This window comes from Danio rerio, chromosome 5 (assembly GCF_052040795.2).
Source record: "Danio rerio strain M-AB ecotype USA chromosome 5, GRCz13ab, whole genome shotgun sequence".
Lineage (NCBI taxonomy): Eukaryota > Metazoa > Chordata > Actinopteri > Cypriniformes > Danionidae > Danio > Danio rerio.
Genome location: NC_141025.1, coordinates 1,501,839 through 1,520,000, shown reverse-complemented (window position 1 = coordinate 1,520,000; position 18,162 = coordinate 1,501,839). Strand labels below are relative to the sequence as shown.

The window sequence follows — 18,162 nt, the reverse complement described above, 5'->3', positions numbered from 1 at the left end:
TCATATAAACTAGAAGTTCCAAGAGTTCAGTCAAAGCAGGGTGAATCTGCCTTCAGCCACTAACAGCGCCCCCCGCTGCTGGAATCAGCTTCCAGAAATGATCAGATGTGCTCCAACATTAGGCACATTCAAATCAAGACTGAACACACATCTGTTTAGCTGTGCCTTTACTGAATGAGCACTGTGCTGCGTCCCACAGATCGCACTATCATGTTTTCTCTTCTTCTTCATTCTTTCATATCACATTTTACCTGTTTTTATGTTTTGTTTTTTTTTTACTCATTTTTATTATTTGTTTTTATTTTTATTTTACTTGTTTCTTTTATTCTTGTTTATGTAAAGCACTTTGAATTGTATGAAATGTGCTATATAAATAAACTTGCCTTGCCTTGTAAGTGTTCATTAGAGAGTATGGATGATGCAATACTCGACGCACATGGCACACTTATGTGATTATAATCAGTAATCAGTGATAATACTGAACATAGGCATAGACAGCTAAACATTTTGCTATATAAGTGATAAATAACACTTCAAATGGTCACTCACTTGTATTTGAACGCACTCAGCAATAACAATGTGATGCTAGTGAAGTTGTCCGTGCTCTGCACTGTTTTTCCTGTTAACTTTTTAAGGCTATAGAGTGGAGGAACTATGACGTCAATTTGTATGCAAAAACCCGGTAGTGAGTAAGCATTATAGCAGTTCTGGTTCCCTCTTTCTAAAGTCAATGGGTTTTTTCAATAGAATTTCAGTTAAATCGCCTAAATAAGGTTCGTGGCTAACATAAACTCAAGATACTTTCACGTTTTATTCTGCGACAGGGGTCACCAAACTTGTTCCCGGAGGGCCGGTGCCCTACAAACTTTAGCTCCAACTCTAATCAAACACACCTGAACAAGCTAATCAAGTGTTGTGTGTGACTTATAAGCTGCGTCCCAAGTGGCACACTATGCACTCATGCACTATGTACTTATGCACTTACACACTCAACAGGATAGTATATGACGGTAGTGGCGTCCCAAATGGCACACTGATGTTTTTTTACTATGCGGTAATTCAAACCGTTTCCCTGATGACGTTTGATGGTCGCCAAATCAGTGAAATAAACGACTGAATTATCAAATAATACCTGCCGTGAGTATAACCGCATTCACCATCGGGAGGCGCTATAATCACTCTTGTAGGAGAATTTTGCTTTCACCATCCAAAATAAATAAAGTTATCCAACATGTGCGCCCGATAGCTCCGCCCCTTCCGCTACGTGAGCAAATCTGTGATCGTTGAGTGCGCACTCGTGAAGTGTCCATCATTACACACTTCATTATACCAGCTGAATGAGTGCATCATCCTTGTAATTTAAGTGCACTTATTATTTTTTTAGTAGTGAAAACACTGCTTACACTATTTATACTACAAAATGGCGTAGAATAGTGCATAAGTATGCGATTTGGGACGCACCCAAGGTCTTACTAGGTATACTTGAAACATCCAGGCAGATGTGGTGAGGCAAGCTGGAGCTAAACCCTGCAGGGACACCAGCCCTCCAGGACAGAGATTGGTGACCCCTGATCTACAATGTAAAACACATCAGCTACAGCACACTCTTGATCTTTAAAATCGCTTGCGCTTCTTTAAAAAGACGGCTGCTATCCAGTTGCTAAATGGGACTACAGGCGGTGTCGGAGGCATTATACGTCTGGAGTGCAGCCCGCTTGTGTTGGACATTAGGATTTGTCTGTGATTTGAGTATTTTCATGAATAGTACTAGTTTAGTAATAGTTTGTAGTATTTTTCTGATTGGGAATTCAGATTGTGCGTAGATGATGCCTACACTTGTGGAGGCTGTCGAAACTTTTTAATTTGTTGATCATTTATTTTAATTAAGCGATATTATGAAGATACTGCTCACCAGTGCAGCCTGTCTCTGTCCGGCTCTCAGTAATGCAAACATGTGAATAAATGTGTAAAATTACACACATATTATCTGTCATTTTCACGTGATCGTCAGTTTTTTTCTTCATCTGAACACATTTAACTCTGTCATAACTGCAGTGTTTACACTCCTCCATAAACTGTACAGCAGATGTGACCGTATGGGCTGCTTTTCACTGTACTTCGTGACATACAAAAGTATACTGAATGTTGTTCTCGATCCATCATGGAACTTGCAGGCGTATAGACTTGTCCCTCATGCCTCGATTCTGTCGTCTGTTAAGGTAAGCGGGCTGTGTGCACGCGAGCGATGCACTTACTTAAATATGTCTTATGCTATGTAGGCACATTTATACATACAGTTTTAAAACTTTTACAACAACTGTAAAGCAAAACAGATGTATTTCCCACGTAAAAACATAGGGCTATATAGATGTGTTTTTGCGTATTTATTAGTGCTGTCAATCGATTAAAAAAACAACAAATTAATCGCATTTTAAAAATTAATTGCGATTAATCACATTTAAAATACTGAAACTTGTAATTTTGGCTATTCAAATGTAAAATTACTGTAAACGCAAGACAAAAACTATTTAAATTCAAAATATTATTGTTTATTAGAATTTTTGTTTAACTTGTAACACAGATTTCTTCATGTAAACAACAAACCCACAATAAACCATCAAGATCCTGTCCTGACAGCCATATTTATTACAGAAATTAAAACACAGGCATGTTAATGCCATTTGAATTTCAAAACAATCAATGCCAATAAAGAAAGCATTGATTTCCATGTGGACTGCAAAAAATGCCCAAATACAGGCAAAGCAGATATGCAAAATGGAAAATTATAATAAAAAAGTATTGAACACAAACAACTGCACTCAACAGGAAAAAACAAACAAACTGCAACTGCATTAATTGCGTAAATTTTTTTTAAACGCAATTCAAATTAATATACACTCAAAAAAATGGTATGTTGGCGTTAATTAACTTTTTTTTGTCCACTGGTTCCACGTAACCGAGTTAAGTTACCTTTAAGAAAGAATATTAATTTTAGTGAACTTAAGTTAGTTACATAAAGGTAATATAATGTTGTTTAGTTCAATCAACGTAACATTTATAATTTAGCTTTAATCAATGTAGTTATTTAAGTTTAATTATTCTAAAATTGATATTGTTATGTTTAACCAAATAAAAAAAACAGTTTCTGTTTCATTGAGTTTATTCAATAGCATTTTTACAGTTTTACACATTTTCCAGCAATAAAACGATTATCAAAATCCAAATTCTGTCTTTATCTGTATCTTCATTTATTACAATAAGTTAAAATATTAATACTATTAAAATAATAGTAATACAAGTATGAAGCAAATTGAAAACAATAAATGATTTTAAAAATATGCTTACAAAAACATCATAAAATACACTTTTCAAAATAATACTTTTTTATATATTACAAAAAACATTCAAAAATAATATTCTGCCTTCAAATGATTTATCAAAAATATACTTAGAAAAATTAAGTCTTCTTTTGTAAACTATTCTGTACCTTCTTTACACTGAAAAAGCAGATAACACTTCAGTTGTTCTAAGAAAGATTAACATTTTAAAGCAAAGTAACACGATCAGCACTACACCATAAATTAGACCAACCATCACAGAACATGCAATAGCTACACACATTCATCTCTCTGACACTTGCACCATTTATGCACATTTGCACCAGACACTTTCTTACAACCACTCCCTATATCTAAAAAACAAAAAACAAAACATTGTGCATGAAGTCTGCTTCACACAGGTGTGTGGGCTTGACAAACCACATGTAGAAGCATTGTTAATTCTTAAAATTTTTTGTATAATTAGCTTGGGTGTATGGCCTCTTCTTGTTGATTTGCTGAATGTCTCCTCAATTGTAAGTCACTTTAGACAAAAGAGTCTGCTAAATGTTAATGTAACTACTGTAGATTCATAAGGTGGTGTTGCACATCAAGGTTTGCGCTTCATCATGCCCAGCATCCTAAAAAAGTCAGGTAAAAAAATAAAACATTTACCAACAGATCAAAGGTGAAAGGAGGAATTGGGTTAAGAGGAAAATACAAAATGTTTAAAAAAATAAAATAAAATAGCTTACCATGTACTCCCTCACTTAGGGGCTTTAAGGATGCATTCACACCACTGGTGATGTTCTAAATGACATGAAATGAAAATTGATCATTTAGTAAATAATTTGTAGTTAAAATTACTAGTAATTTTTACTGTACATCATTTTAATGTGTGTATAGGCATCTAAACGCATAGTACCTGGATGATCCACAGTCTCCTCAGCCAGATATGGGACTTTAGAGGTTGAGCTGTAAACCTGTGAGGGAGAAAATAGATGTGAGTGAGCAAAGATTTCAAATAATAAAATATAATAATATAAATAGCAAACTACTAAACTTAAAAATTTAAACGTGTTAGATGACCAAACAAATAAGCTTACGTTAAATATGTCATCATGCTAGATGCCATCCTATTTAAGTGTCACATATGCTTGTCAAGATTTTTTTTTTTAAGTGAACAGGCTTGAATAATACAATTAGATAAGAAATAACAATGTACCAACACCACATTTTAATTAATATTATGTAATTTATCAAAACTGGCATTCAAACTCGACAAACTGCTTGACACTCATTTAAAATAAAGACTATCAAATAAAAAAAAAATCAAATCACTTTTATTGTCACATTATCAGCAGCACGTGTGCTATGATGAGTGAAACTATTATAGCACAACTATTATAGCATACTGTTAGACTATTCTAACATGACTATTCCTTACTACCAACGTTTGTAACTTTATTTTGGGGGAGTTAATATATACCAAGTATAAAATTTCACAGGAATGCAAAACAAACTATACATTTATCTGTCTATAGAGTGGAAAAGACACAGGGAACATGGCAATCTCATAGCAATACTATACACAAACACAACATAGTACTACAAGAGAGTACATTTATCATTCAAATGTTGTCACAGCCTCAGTATAAATACATAAAAAGTAAAAAAAAATCTCACCTGTGTGTCCACATTGGGGAAAGCTTTGTGCACGTTCTCAATTTGTACTGTAATCTTCATCTTTTGATTCCCATAATATGGCGCCAAGCTGAGAGTGATCGTTGTGGTTTGAATCTTCTTACTTCCTGTGTTTTTTTGAAACTGCGCATGTGCAGATATTACTCCACCTATTGACCAAAATGCAGTACTGCAGAAGCAACACAACTCCCTTGCATTCATGTTACATAAGCGAGCTGTTTAAATGTGAAAACTTACTTTTTCTCATTTTTTCCAACACAACACTTTTATTTTTAATACACAAACATAAGCGAATTGTTTAATTTAAACATAGTTACATTCTTTGGACCAACTAAAGCCATAATTCATTTTTTTGAGTGTATTTCAAATAATAATAATATTTCAAATTAATCGCATGCGTTAACGCACTAATTTTGAGAGCACTAGTATTTATTTGTTTATAATATATAGCGTGCATTATAATATAAACAGAGAAATTAAATCTGTCACAGACATTTCAATTTCAATTCTTTTTTTCAATTATTTTTCATTTTATTTTCAGTTCTTGCGTTTGCTTTTAAGATCCAAAAGTGCTGAAAGTTGTATTTTGGTGTAAGGATTATGCGGCTGGACAAAACGTGCAAGTGTTTAAACACCGAGCTTATTATTCGCAATCTTCAAAAAGCCTATCGGAAAAATCCTGTAGGGATTTTATTGAGGGAACCAGTTTTATGCTAGCAGCCGATTAGCCCACAAGGTGACGTCATATCATAGTTCCTCCACTCCATATGAGGCGTCTGCGTAAAAGAAGTACAATTTAAAATATTAAATGATATATACCCTTCTAATAGATTCTTACACCTTAAGTTTAACTTAGAAAACTCACCATGCCATTTATGTAAACACTTTAGTGAAGACACAGAACACATATTTTTCTCTTGCAGCGCCGCTCAATCATTTTTGGAAAAAAGTACAAGACTGGTTGATAATAAAAAATGTGGATGCTGAAGGTTTGACTTTTACATTACAAGATGTACTATATGGAATTACTAAAGATTGCTCTACTTTGCACGATTTGATAAATATGATAATTGTGTTAGCCAAATATTTTATTCATAAATGTAGATATTTCAAAACATCTCCATTATTGTATTTAAAAAAGAACTTAAAATATTTTCAGATGCCCTGGTTAAAATGAAAACAAAAATTGCCTTAAAAATGTTCAATTTATTTGTAGTATATAACTTGCCATAGATGATATATATGTTGTACTTTATTTTTTATTTATTTATTTATTTAATTTTTGCGTTTTCCTTTCACTCTTGGATTTATTTAAACTTGAATGTTTTTTGTACATTTGTATCTTTGTATATTATTTTGTGTTGAGCCTTCCATATATGACACACAAGTTGTAAAGTTGAATCCCATTTTGTTGTATTTAGATTTTGTATTTTCAATAAAAAAAAACTAAAAAAAAACGGAAAAATATATATATGAGGCGTCTGCGTCATGACTGTAATATTGAGTAGAGTCACAGGAGGGCGCTATTGTTCTGTCTACACACATCACAGCCTTTTCTACAGTGTAAATATGTCAATAAAAATAGTAAATACCATCTGATCATTGTCATAAAAACGATTTGGAATTTGAAACATTGATCTTTGTGTTATGCTGACTACTTTTAATTGTCATTTTCTGTGTGTTTTGATGGATGAATGAGGGTATCTGTTAGTTGTAGTGAGCTGTGTATGATTGTTGTGAGCATATGTGAGCTGAATACACCGTGACAGAGGTCTTGTGGTGGATCTCAGCTGTAAGAGCAGCAAATAACTTGACTTCTAGTTGATCATGTGTGAAAGTGTCAGAAGGTGGATTATTCAGATGAATCATCTGCTGATCTGCATCCCAATCATGACCAATACTGCAGAAGACCTACTGCAACCAGCATCAACATCGGGATATAAAAATACGGGAATGGTCCTACAACTGTTACGAATATGGAGAGGAGATGAGCTTCAAATGAGAGAATACATAACAAACATTAGAAAATTACAAATAAAATGAAAGGTTTAGCTTATTAAAATCAATTTACTGATCATATCATACATCGTAAAGGGTTAAAAGTGTGTTCATTTTTTAACTTTAATTGTTCAACAATTCCTCCGCTTACCACTAGAAGGAAGCCTGCGCACCACAGTTTGAGAACCACTGGTCGAAGCAGAGTCAGAGCTTACTGTCCTAATCAAATCATTAATAATCAAGACATGATCATGTTTTATTGTGCTCGCATAAGCAAAATCTAGAGGCCTTTGCCTTTCATATAAGACACTTCTGACACCAAATCATCAACTAGAAGTCCAGTTATTGTTTACTGTTCCTAAAACTTGAAAAGGCTTTTGTCAGTGAGTGTACTGCTTAATCTTGACCAGGACGCTTTTTTAAAAGGGGTTTTTAATCTCTATGTGCTTTTTTTCCTGGTAAAATAAAAGCAATAATAATAACAATAATAATAGTCTGTGTGTTTCCTCCATTAGGTCATCGCTCCATGGAGGATTCCTGAGTTTTACAACCGTTTCCGTGGCCGGAAGGACCTGATGGAGTACGCAGAGGTGATCAGTACATCTACAGCTCCTCTAAACAAACTCCGTGAATGCGCGCTATGATACATATTTTTTCATAAATACAGTCACAGTTATGTTAAGCTTAATTGTTATATTAGGAGCGGATTAAATATATATTTATAAATATATTATTATTATTATTATTATTTTGATCTAGAAGAAGTGTTAATATGTTAATGAACTTTATATATGAGGGACTATAAAGATCATTAATAGACCTGATAGAAGTCTTGGACATTTCTTTAAAAAAAAATAAATTAAAAGTATAAATATTTTTTTAAGTATCTCGCATTTTGAGTAAATAATAATAAAAATAGTTAATAACAATAACAGTAATTAATAATTGTAATAGTAAACCTTTATAATAATTATTATTAATATCAGTATTATTATTATAATACTTTTTAATCCAGTATAAGCATTTATATAATAACATACTGTATATATGAGGAAATATAAAGAATCTTTTGTGACCTGATAGAAGTCTTGGACATTTCTTAAAAATATACTATAATATAGTATATAATATAGTATTTTTTTTTCAAAGAATTTGGCATTTGTAAGTAAATAATAAAAAATAATAAGAATGGGAGTAAATAGTAATAACATACTTTTATAATAATAATAATTTTTATTATTATTATTGATATTATTCATATTATTATTATTATTATTATTATTTTTAATCCAGTATAAGTATTTATATTTGGTACTTTTAAAATTAAAAGTATAAATATATTTTTAAGTATCTGGCATTTGTGAGTAAATAATAATAATAATAATAATAATAAACAATAACAACAATAATAGTAATAGTATACTTTTATAATAATAATAATTATTATTATATTTATATTTTAATGATTTTTAATCCAGTTTAAATTTTTTTAATTAAAATTTAAAGTATAAATATATTTTAAAGTATCTCGCATTTGTGTGTGAATAATAATAAGAATAATAATAGTAAATACGAATAGCAATAACAGTAATTATAAATAGAGGGGAGACTCGTCCAAGATGGCGACTGGTTAACAACCATGTGCTGAAGCTCTGCACATGCTAAACCATTTAATAATAGCTAGATAAGTAAAAGGGCCAAAAAGCGTCTTGTTACTGACCGGAGTTTCTTTTTATTATTATTATTCATTTTTCACATTTTTCAAACGAGTGCAATGGAAGAACGCAGAGCTGCTCGAAGTGCCACTCATTCTTATGCGAGGAGATCTCTGGATGCCGCGCTCAAGATGGATGATGCATCGATTAAAATTCCCTTACCTGAAACTCCTAATCCACCGACTAAAAAATCAAAAACAACTGACAAAGGGGCGTCGGAGAGTCAAACGGTGTCCAACTCGCACCTGCTGGAAGTTTTGGAACGAGTTGAAAAAATGCAGTTAGAGTCGCTGACTCGTATGCAATCCCTCGAGACAACAGTGAAAGATAACACCAATTCACTAAACAGTGTAACCGAGGCGCTGGAATTTATGAATAACCAAGTAGAAGAAATAACGGGCAATGTGACAACGCTACAGAAGAGAGTGGAATCGCTGGAGAAGGAGAACTGTGTGCTGCGGGATAAATGCGAGGAACTCGATACTTACAAGCGGAGGTGGAATCTACGAGTGTCCGGTATTCAGGAGCAGCGCGGCGAAGATGTCCGCAAAGTTTTGATTGACTTGTTCAGTAAAGTTTCTCCTGTAATAGCAGAACAGCTGATCTACACGCTCGATGTGGCCCACAGACTGGGTCCTCGCGCTGACGGAGCTCGCCCCAGCCGCCGAATCATCGCGCAGTTTCTCTCACGCAACGTCCGAGATCAGATCTGGAGGGATGCCAGAACCGCGGACATCCTCAAAGAGAAGAAAATCCGGATTTTTGAAGACCTAACTCAAAGCACCAAAGACGCCAGAAATAAACTTTGGCCACTTGTCGAACGAGCGAGAAAGGAGGGGAAGAGAGCAGGCTTCAGAGGACCGTTTGCATATGTGGATGGCAAAAGGATTTCAGCAAAAGATCAGCCAGGATAAATGATGCTGTCCTCATCAACATTTCACCACGGCACTTTTTTTATATATTTTTTTTTCGGGTGAGCGCAAGCTTTTTTTTCTTTCTTTTTCCTTAACTCATATATCCCTGTTCAGACGGAAGGATAAACTGTGTTTTTGAACTGAGTTTAGATTTAAAGGACTTGTTGTCGTCACCACTCTCGCAAGTGAGGGATCTTTAACTTTTTTTCCCCCCTCTCTCCCTTTTTTCATTTATTTTTTAATTATTGAGACTTTCGTTTATGGACATTATTCTTAAATACTTAACATTTTTTTTTTGAAGTCTTCATTTACTATAAACGAAACTTAATTATTGTTTTTATTACTATTTTTTCCCGGTTGTACGGAGGAACATATAAAAGAAAAAGTAAAGCATATGAAAAAGACTTTAATTGAAAAGCCCTTATACTTATATTTCTCATGTTGCAGAGTCAAGCGAACTATCGCTTTTTTTTTATTGTTACTCTAAAAAAGTTTCTTCTGTTCTAATTCATATCTTAGCTTATACCTAGTTCTTTAGGTAGTGTTTACTTGTTATATTTGTATGTCATTGTCGTTATTTTCTTTAAATGCCAGGGGTTTAAAAAATAATATAAAAAGGAAAGCTTTATTTTTGTTTTCTAAGAGACACAAAGTAGATTTTTGTTTTTTTCAGGAAAGTCACTCTACCTCAAAAGATGCAAAATTTTGGAGGACACAATGGGGCAATGATATATGGCTGTCACACGGGTCAGAACATTCTGCAGGAGTAGCGATTATGAAGTATAATTTCAATGGCAATGTTCTGGAAACTGATATTGATCCCTCAGGCCACTTCTTGCTAATAATAATTGTTGTCAATCAATGTATAGTAATTATTGTGAACATATATGGATACAACTCTGTTGCGGACAACTGCGCTTTTTTTAACATGTTAGATCAAAAACTTTCCGTAGCAATAAAAAAATATCCAACAGCCTTTATAATATTAGGTGGGGATTTTAACATTGTAATGAATAATATGCTAGACAGATACCCTCCAAGGAAAGCAGCTTCTCCAAGCTCCTATCTTCTAGCGCTTATAGATAAATTTGATTTAGTCGACATATGGAGAGAGATGTATCCAGATATAATACAGTACACTTGGAGCAACAAAGATCACTCGAGACAATCCAGAATTGACTATTGGTTGATTTCTAAAACATTAAAAGACAATAATATATCTACTTCTATTAGCAATAGTCCACTGTCTGACCATAATGCCATTTACATCTTTATTAATTTGTCACAAAGTACTACAATTAATAATAATAAATCTCTAATTTGGAAATTAAACAATTCTCTTCTTAAGTATGAAAAGGCCAAGCAACAGGTTGAAGAGATTATTCACATCTACTGGGAAAAAGCCAAATCACAAAAAGCTTATGGACGTAATTGGGAACTCCTAAAATATGAACTAGGTAAATTTTTTAGAAAATTTGGTGGTGACATAGCTAAGCAAAATAGATTAAATGAAGACAAAATTCTTTCACAACTTTCATATTTTTCTTTTAATAAATCACTGACAGATGCTCAAAATGCAGAATATTTAAAATTGCAGAATAAATTAGATGAGCTATATAAAACTAAAGCTAAGGGAGCCTATGTCAGATCCAGAAAAACATGGCTGGAAAAAGGAGAACAAAACTCAGCTTATTTCTTCAGGATGGAGAGATCCAATGCCTTAAATGCTTCTATTGTTCGACTTAGAGCAAACGATAAGTTACTTGAAAATCCTGGGGATATTGCTCATTTTTGCTCCCAATTTTATAATAATTTGTATACATCAAAATACTGTGATAATTCAGCCAATTTATTTTTTGAATCTATTAATCAAAACAAAGTAATCTCATTAGAGGATAAAGAAGCATGTGAGGGTGATTTATCTCTATCAGAAATTCTTCAGGCAATCAAAAGTTTAAAAAATAATAAAAGTCCAGGCAGTGATGGTCTCACCGCTGAACTATATAAGATGTTTGATAAGGAACTATCTCCTTTTTTACTAAAAGTGTTTGAGGAAAGTTTTGATTTAGAGGCTCTTCCACCAACTATGACACAAGGGGTCATCACCTTGATCCCCAAACCCAATAAAGATAAAGAATGTCTAGAAAACTGGAGGCCTATCACCCTTTTAAATAATGACTACAAAATCTTAGCCTCTATTTTAGCAAGAAGAATTAAAGATGTGCTTAACTCGATTATTGATGAGTCGCAATCAGGCTTCATGGAGAAACGTCATATTACAAATAACATCAGATTAGTTCTAGACCTTTTAGATTATGAAGATCTTATCCCTAATGACAGTTTCCTACTTTTTCTAGACTTCTACAAAGCCTTTGATTCGCTCGAACACAAATTCATATTTAAAGCTCTTGATAAGTTTGGTTTTGGTGATTATTTTTGTAGAGCCATTCGCACATTATATAAAAACAATAATAGCTGTATTAAATTAAAATTTGGAACATCACCAAGATTCAGCTTGTCACGAGGAGTGAGACAAGGATGTCCTATATCTCCATATTTATTTTTACTAGCCTCACAACTTTTAGCTCTCCACATTTCTAGTAGTAATTTACAAGGTATCACAATTGATGATAGACAAATTATTATTAGCCAGCTGGCTGACGACACTACTTTATTCCTGAATGATGCTTCACAAATCCCTTTTGCTTTAAAACTGATTGAATCTTTCTCCAAAGCTTCAGGTCTTTGTTTAAATATCAAAAAATGTGAATTGATGGCAATTAAAAACTGTAATGTTCCCATTATATGCAACATCCCTGTGAAAGATCAAATAACATACTTAGGAATTGTAATAAATAAGGACCAAAAAACAAGATGCAAACTCAATTTTGATCCTTTAATATTGAAAACTCAAAAGAAACTTAATTCGTGGCTGCAGAGAGACTTATCAATAAGAGGAAGAATTTTACTCTCTAAAGCTGAAGGGTTGTCTCGACTGACCTATGCAGCGCTTTCCTTGGAGGTAAATAAAGAAACATTAAAAAGGATTGATAGCATGTTAAATAAATTTGTCTGGAAAAACAAAATTCACCTAATTAAGAAATCAGTAATAATGAACCCCATAAAACAAGGAGGACTGAATTATCTAGATTTTACTACGTTAAACAACACCTTTAAAATTAATTGGCTCAAAAACTTTCTTAAAAATCCCCACTCACTCTGGAATATTATCCCTAATTATATTTTCTCCAAAGTTGGTGGTTTAAATTTTCTTTTACTTTGTAATTATAATGTTTTGAAGATACCGATCAAACTCTCCAATTTTCATAAGCAGATGCTCTTGGCCTGGTCTCTAATATACAAGCATAACTTTTCTCCACACAGATATTATTTATGGAATAATAAAGACATTCTTTACAAAAATAAATCACTCTATTTTGAAAATTGGTTTAAAAACAACTTTCTTTTAGTTGGCCAGCTCTTTAACTCAGAAGGCAGACTTTACAACTATCCAGATTTCTTGCAGAAGTTTAACATTCCTGCTACTCCTAGTGAATATGCCATTGTTGTAAACTCTATCCCTTCTGGCGTGTTTATTCTACTGCAAGGTGTTACACTACCATGGCCACACACTCACTCCCTGAATTTAATCGACACAATGGTTGGAAGTGTGTGTTTTTCAGCAGACCAACAAAAAAATAACTGTAAAATTAGAGGCCTCTTTCAGAGAGAGATCATAACAATCCCTTATGTAATACCTTATTGGAACAACACTATTGAAAATATTCCATGGGAGAAAGTATGGACTTTGCCTCACAAGTATCTGATTACAAATAAAGTAAAAGAAGTAACATTTAAATTAATTCACAAATGTTATCCTACTAAGGTCTGTCTTCAGAAATATAAGCCTGACATTGATTTAAACTGCTCATTCTGTCACTCTTCAGAGGAAGACTCTATTCATTTGTTCTGGCAGTGCTCCTTCACAGAGAGATTCTGGTCAGATTTGTTGATCTTTATTCAATCTTATATTATGAGTGACTTTTCCTTTTCTTTTAAAGTTATATTCTTTGGATTGTTTGATGACTCGAAAGAAAACATGGAAAAAGTATATGTAGTTAATTTGTGTATTCTATTAGCTAAGTTTCATATTCACAAACAGAAGTTTAGTGGCTCTAAACCTTTTTTTGATCTGTTCAAAATCGACCTAGACCAATATTTGGAAACTATCCAGCATTCTCTTCATCCAAAAGCAACAAAAACGGTATCCTTATATTCTTCCTTTGTGTCTCTTTAAGGTGTAACTTTATTTCATCAATTTTATTTTTGTTACCCTGGCGTTTATTTGTCTTTGTGTGTATTTCTGTGCATTTGTTTTTATTTATAAAAAAAAAAAAAAGTAATTATAAATAGTAATAGTACACCTTTATAATAATTATAGTTATTAATATCAATATTATTATTATTTATTTAAAGAATTTTTAATCCAGTTCTATTCAGTTTATTTCTCTAGCGCTTTTACTATGTGGATTGTGTCAGAGCAGCTTCACATAGAAGATCTAGTAAACTGAAACCGTGTCAGTCCAGTTTACAGAGTTTAATTTCAGTTCAGCTCAGTTCAGTGTGGTTTAATAATCAATACTGAAAGTCCAAACACTGAAGAGCAAATCCATCCATGCGCAGCTCCACAAGTCCTGAACCATGCAAGCCAGTGGCGACAGTATAAAAATTATAATAGTATAAAAGTAAATATAGAAATTCCAGTATAATAATTTATATATAAATATTATAAATATACTGCACATATATAAGGGGAATACAAAACATAATTTGTAGACCTGTAAAAAGTCTTGGTCATTTTTATAAAATATACTATAATTTAGTATGTAATCTAGTATATATATATATATATATATATTAAAAATAGTTTGTTTTTTTCAAAGTATCTGGGATTTGTAAGTAAATAATAATAATAAATAATAACAGTAAATAGTATTAGTATACTTAAAAATGTATTGTTATTATTATTAATTATATTATTATTATTATTACTATTATTATTATCATTAATTATATTATTATTACTATTATTATTAATTATATTACTATTACTATTATTATTTTATGTATATTATTATGACTATTATTGTTGTTATTATTAATAATATTAATAAGTTTATTATTAATTATTATACTATTTTGTATATTATTATTATTATTATTATTATTATTATTATATGCATATTATTATAAATAGTATTGTTGTTATTATTAATAATATTAATAATAATATTAATCATTATATTATTATTAATAATTGTATTACTATTATTATTTGTATTAATTATATTATTATTATTAGTGATATTATTAATAGTATTAATAATTTTTAATCCAGTAAAAGTATATATATATATATATATATATATATATATATATATATATATATATATATATATATATATATAAATATATATATATATAAATATACTGTGTATATATAAGGGAATATAAAATATTATTTGTGAAGCTAATAGAAGTCTTAGCAATTTCTAAAAAATATACTTAATTTTTTATTTTTAAAGTTTCTGGCATTTGTGGGTTAATAATAAAAATTATTATCATTATTTTTAAATTTTTAAAATCATTTTTAATGCAGTATAGGAGTTAATATGATGTCCTCTGCTGTCAAAATGCACACATTTCACTATTAAAACAAACATTTTTATTAAATTCTTTTACATTTGCTTTGAATAAAATGTCCACTAGAGGTCATTAGAAAACTGTACATATGCGGGAATATAAAAGATCTGTTTCGGTGTGTGTGCATGTGTCTGTGTGTGCCTCTGTACATTTATTTAATTCATATAATAAATATAAGACTTTAGGAAGTTAAATGAGATCCAATTAAACATGCAGATTAAAAAAATTAAATAGGTTTTCTAAAACGGGTCCAGTCTGAGTATAATGAGTGTTCATCATTTGTTTATTGCTATTGTTTATTTTAGTGCTGGGAAAAAAACATCCACCATTAATCACATTCAAAATAAAAGTTTGTTTTGACATGTGTATATGTGTGTGTGTGTACTGTGTATAATTATTATATATATCTATAAGTACACACAGGTATGCGTATATTTGAGAAAATGTTTATTATATGTAGATATAAAATACTGTGCATATGTATGTATATAGTTTTGTTTGTCACATATACATAACAAATATACAGTCAGAATTATTTGCCCTGCTGTTAAACCTTAATACTTTTATATTTTACCCCAATTTCTGTTTAACAGAGAGAATACAGCATATTTCTAATAATAGTGTTAATAACTCATCTCTAATAACTGATTTATTTTCTCTTTGCCATGATGACAGTAAATAATATTAGACTAGATATTCTTCAAGACACTAGTGTTCAGCTTAAAGTGACATGTAAAGGCTTCACTAGGGTAATTAGGGTAAAGTTAGGGTAATTAGGCAAGTCATTGTATAACAGTGGTTTGTTCTGGAGACAATCCAACACTAATATTGCTGAAGGGGGCGAATAATATTGACCTTAAAATGGCTTTAAAATAATTAAAAATGTTATTCTAGCTGGAATAAAACAAATCAGACTTTCTCCAGAAGAACAAATATTAGAAGAAACACTGTGAACATTTCCTGAATCTGTTCAACATCATTTGGGAAATATTTGAAGAAGAATGATCATTGCACAGGAGGGTCAAACCAGCTTATGTTTTGGATGTGATTTAATCTTTGCTCTTTTTTTGTCCCGTCTCAGAAACACAACATTCCTGTTCCCGTCACACCAAAGGCTCCGTGGAGTATGGACGCCAATCTGATGCACATCAGGTGAGTTTAAGATGCTCATCTACATCTCATATTGCATATTTAATAATAATACTAATAATAAAATTATTAATGAACCTGCATCTCAACAGCTATGAGTCTGGCATTCTGGAGAACCCCAAGGTAAGAGATCTGCGCAATACATTCATCATTACCAGAGCTGAAGTGTCACCAGGAAAAAGTTTAGAATTTTGATCATGTATTAAAGTGCACGGTGGCTCAGTGGTTAGCATTGTGGCCCCACAGCTAGGGTTGTAACAATATACCGGTATGACGGTCTACCACGATTTGAACGTGCACGATTATCATACCATGAACAATTGCATATCAACGGTTTTAACCCTTAAAGACCGAGACAGCCGCCCGCGGCTAAAAATAAGTATTGCTCTTAAATGTTTAATAACTTTTGATCCTCTGATCTGACTCATACAATTCAAAGATTGGCATAAAGAAGAGAATCTCAGCTTTCCAGTGCTGTATCACATAACATTCGCGGACTTTCAGAGGCTCCGGAATCAGTGCGGTTACGTCATCAAAATTTGACAACGCTGATTTGACAAAGAAACGCTCGTCACTGTGTCTCCGGACAAATCAGACATGATACATTGATGCATTGTCCCTCCTCCATGCCCAGATTGGTTCAAACTCGCTATATCACAACCAATAAGCATAGGTTTCGCTTTGGTTTGTGGACCAACAATGAGCTTTTTGAACAACACGGAATGAGAGATAGGCATACATTTATGCGCGGCTAAATAAAACGCAAAAAAAAAAAAGTTTTGCATGAAATAATTCTCATACTAAGTACTTTTGCATGCACAGCAGCACAGAAACATGACAAAACAGTGACACAGCAAAGACCAACTGCTGCTCTTGCTGTTTTCAAAAGACGTAAATGAAGGTGCAGCTGTTTGTCTGCATTGCAGACAACCACATCCAAATCCATATCCACAGACAACCATATCCATGCTGGCACATAAAACCTAAGGATGTTCCATATTGAATCTAGTTTCGTTATGTAACTATTTATAGTATAGTAAATATTTATATCTATTTTTTACTGAGGATTTGCACCATGTTTATTTGGACTTTATTTGGACTTTGACACATTATTTATTATTTTCTTATTTTTATTTGTTCATTGTAAGTGGTGTTGTTTATAGTAACTGAAAATATATTATTTGGAAAAAGTCAAATTTGCTTCACTGTTCTATTATTTTGTAACATTTGTAACATACCGTATACCGCGAAACCGTCAAACCGTGGTATTGTTTTAGACCATTATCATATCGTAAAAAATTCATACCGTTACAACCCTACCCACAGCACTTATTTCTCTGGTGTGAGTCCCGGCTTGGATAGTTGCCGTTATTGTGTGGAGTTTGCATGTTCAGACTCAACTTTATTATCCTATTTAGGTATATACTAAGACTGAAATAGGTACACTAACAATTCTGGTGTGATTTCTGACTGTTGTACGTGGGAAATAAGCGGAGTGATATAGAGTCACTCAAATCATGCCGGAACTACTTTATTTGACATTTAGAACATTCATCAGCCAATCAGAATCAAGCATTCAGTTTTAAAAGTAAATAAATGAAACAACACACTCAACAGTCTGAGCATCACTAATATTAACTATATAAAAGTCATCAGGTTTGC

General features: G+C 32.2%; 2 protein-coding genes and 1 long non-coding RNA gene across 4 annotated transcripts in view; 2 read left to right on the top strand and 1 right to left on the bottom strand.

The window, feature by feature from the left end:
* The window catches only part of ass1 (argininosuccinate synthase 1), a 95,762-nt gene that overhangs the window by 34,163 nt on the left and 43,437 nt on the right, over window positions 1-18,162 (top strand). For both annotated transcript variants that reach the window (XR_015490143.1, NM_001004603.1), the window contains 3 exon segments: window positions 7,535-7,609; window positions 16,433-16,503; window positions 16,593-16,623. Coding sequence is in view for 1 of the 2 variants with exons in the window: in NM_001004603.1 (NP_001004603.1) it covers window positions 7,535-7,609; window positions 16,433-16,503; window positions 16,593-16,623 (177 nt within the window). In the remaining variant the exon portion in view is untranslated.
* surf2 (surfeit 2) overlaps window positions 1-18,162 on the top strand; it is a 108,290-nt gene that overhangs the window by 82,472 nt on the left and 7,656 nt on the right. The gene's annotated exons all lie outside the window — the stretch shown is intronic.
* On the bottom strand, window positions 3,143-9,684 carry LOC147843762 (uncharacterized). The gene is made up of 5 exons (XR_015490827.1): window positions 9,223-9,684; window positions 5,004-5,170; window positions 4,243-4,300; window positions 4,073-4,127; window positions 3,143-3,958 (listed from the first exon to the last, which is right to left on the bottom strand). It is a non-coding gene; the product is annotated as an uncharacterized LOC147843762 (long non-coding RNA).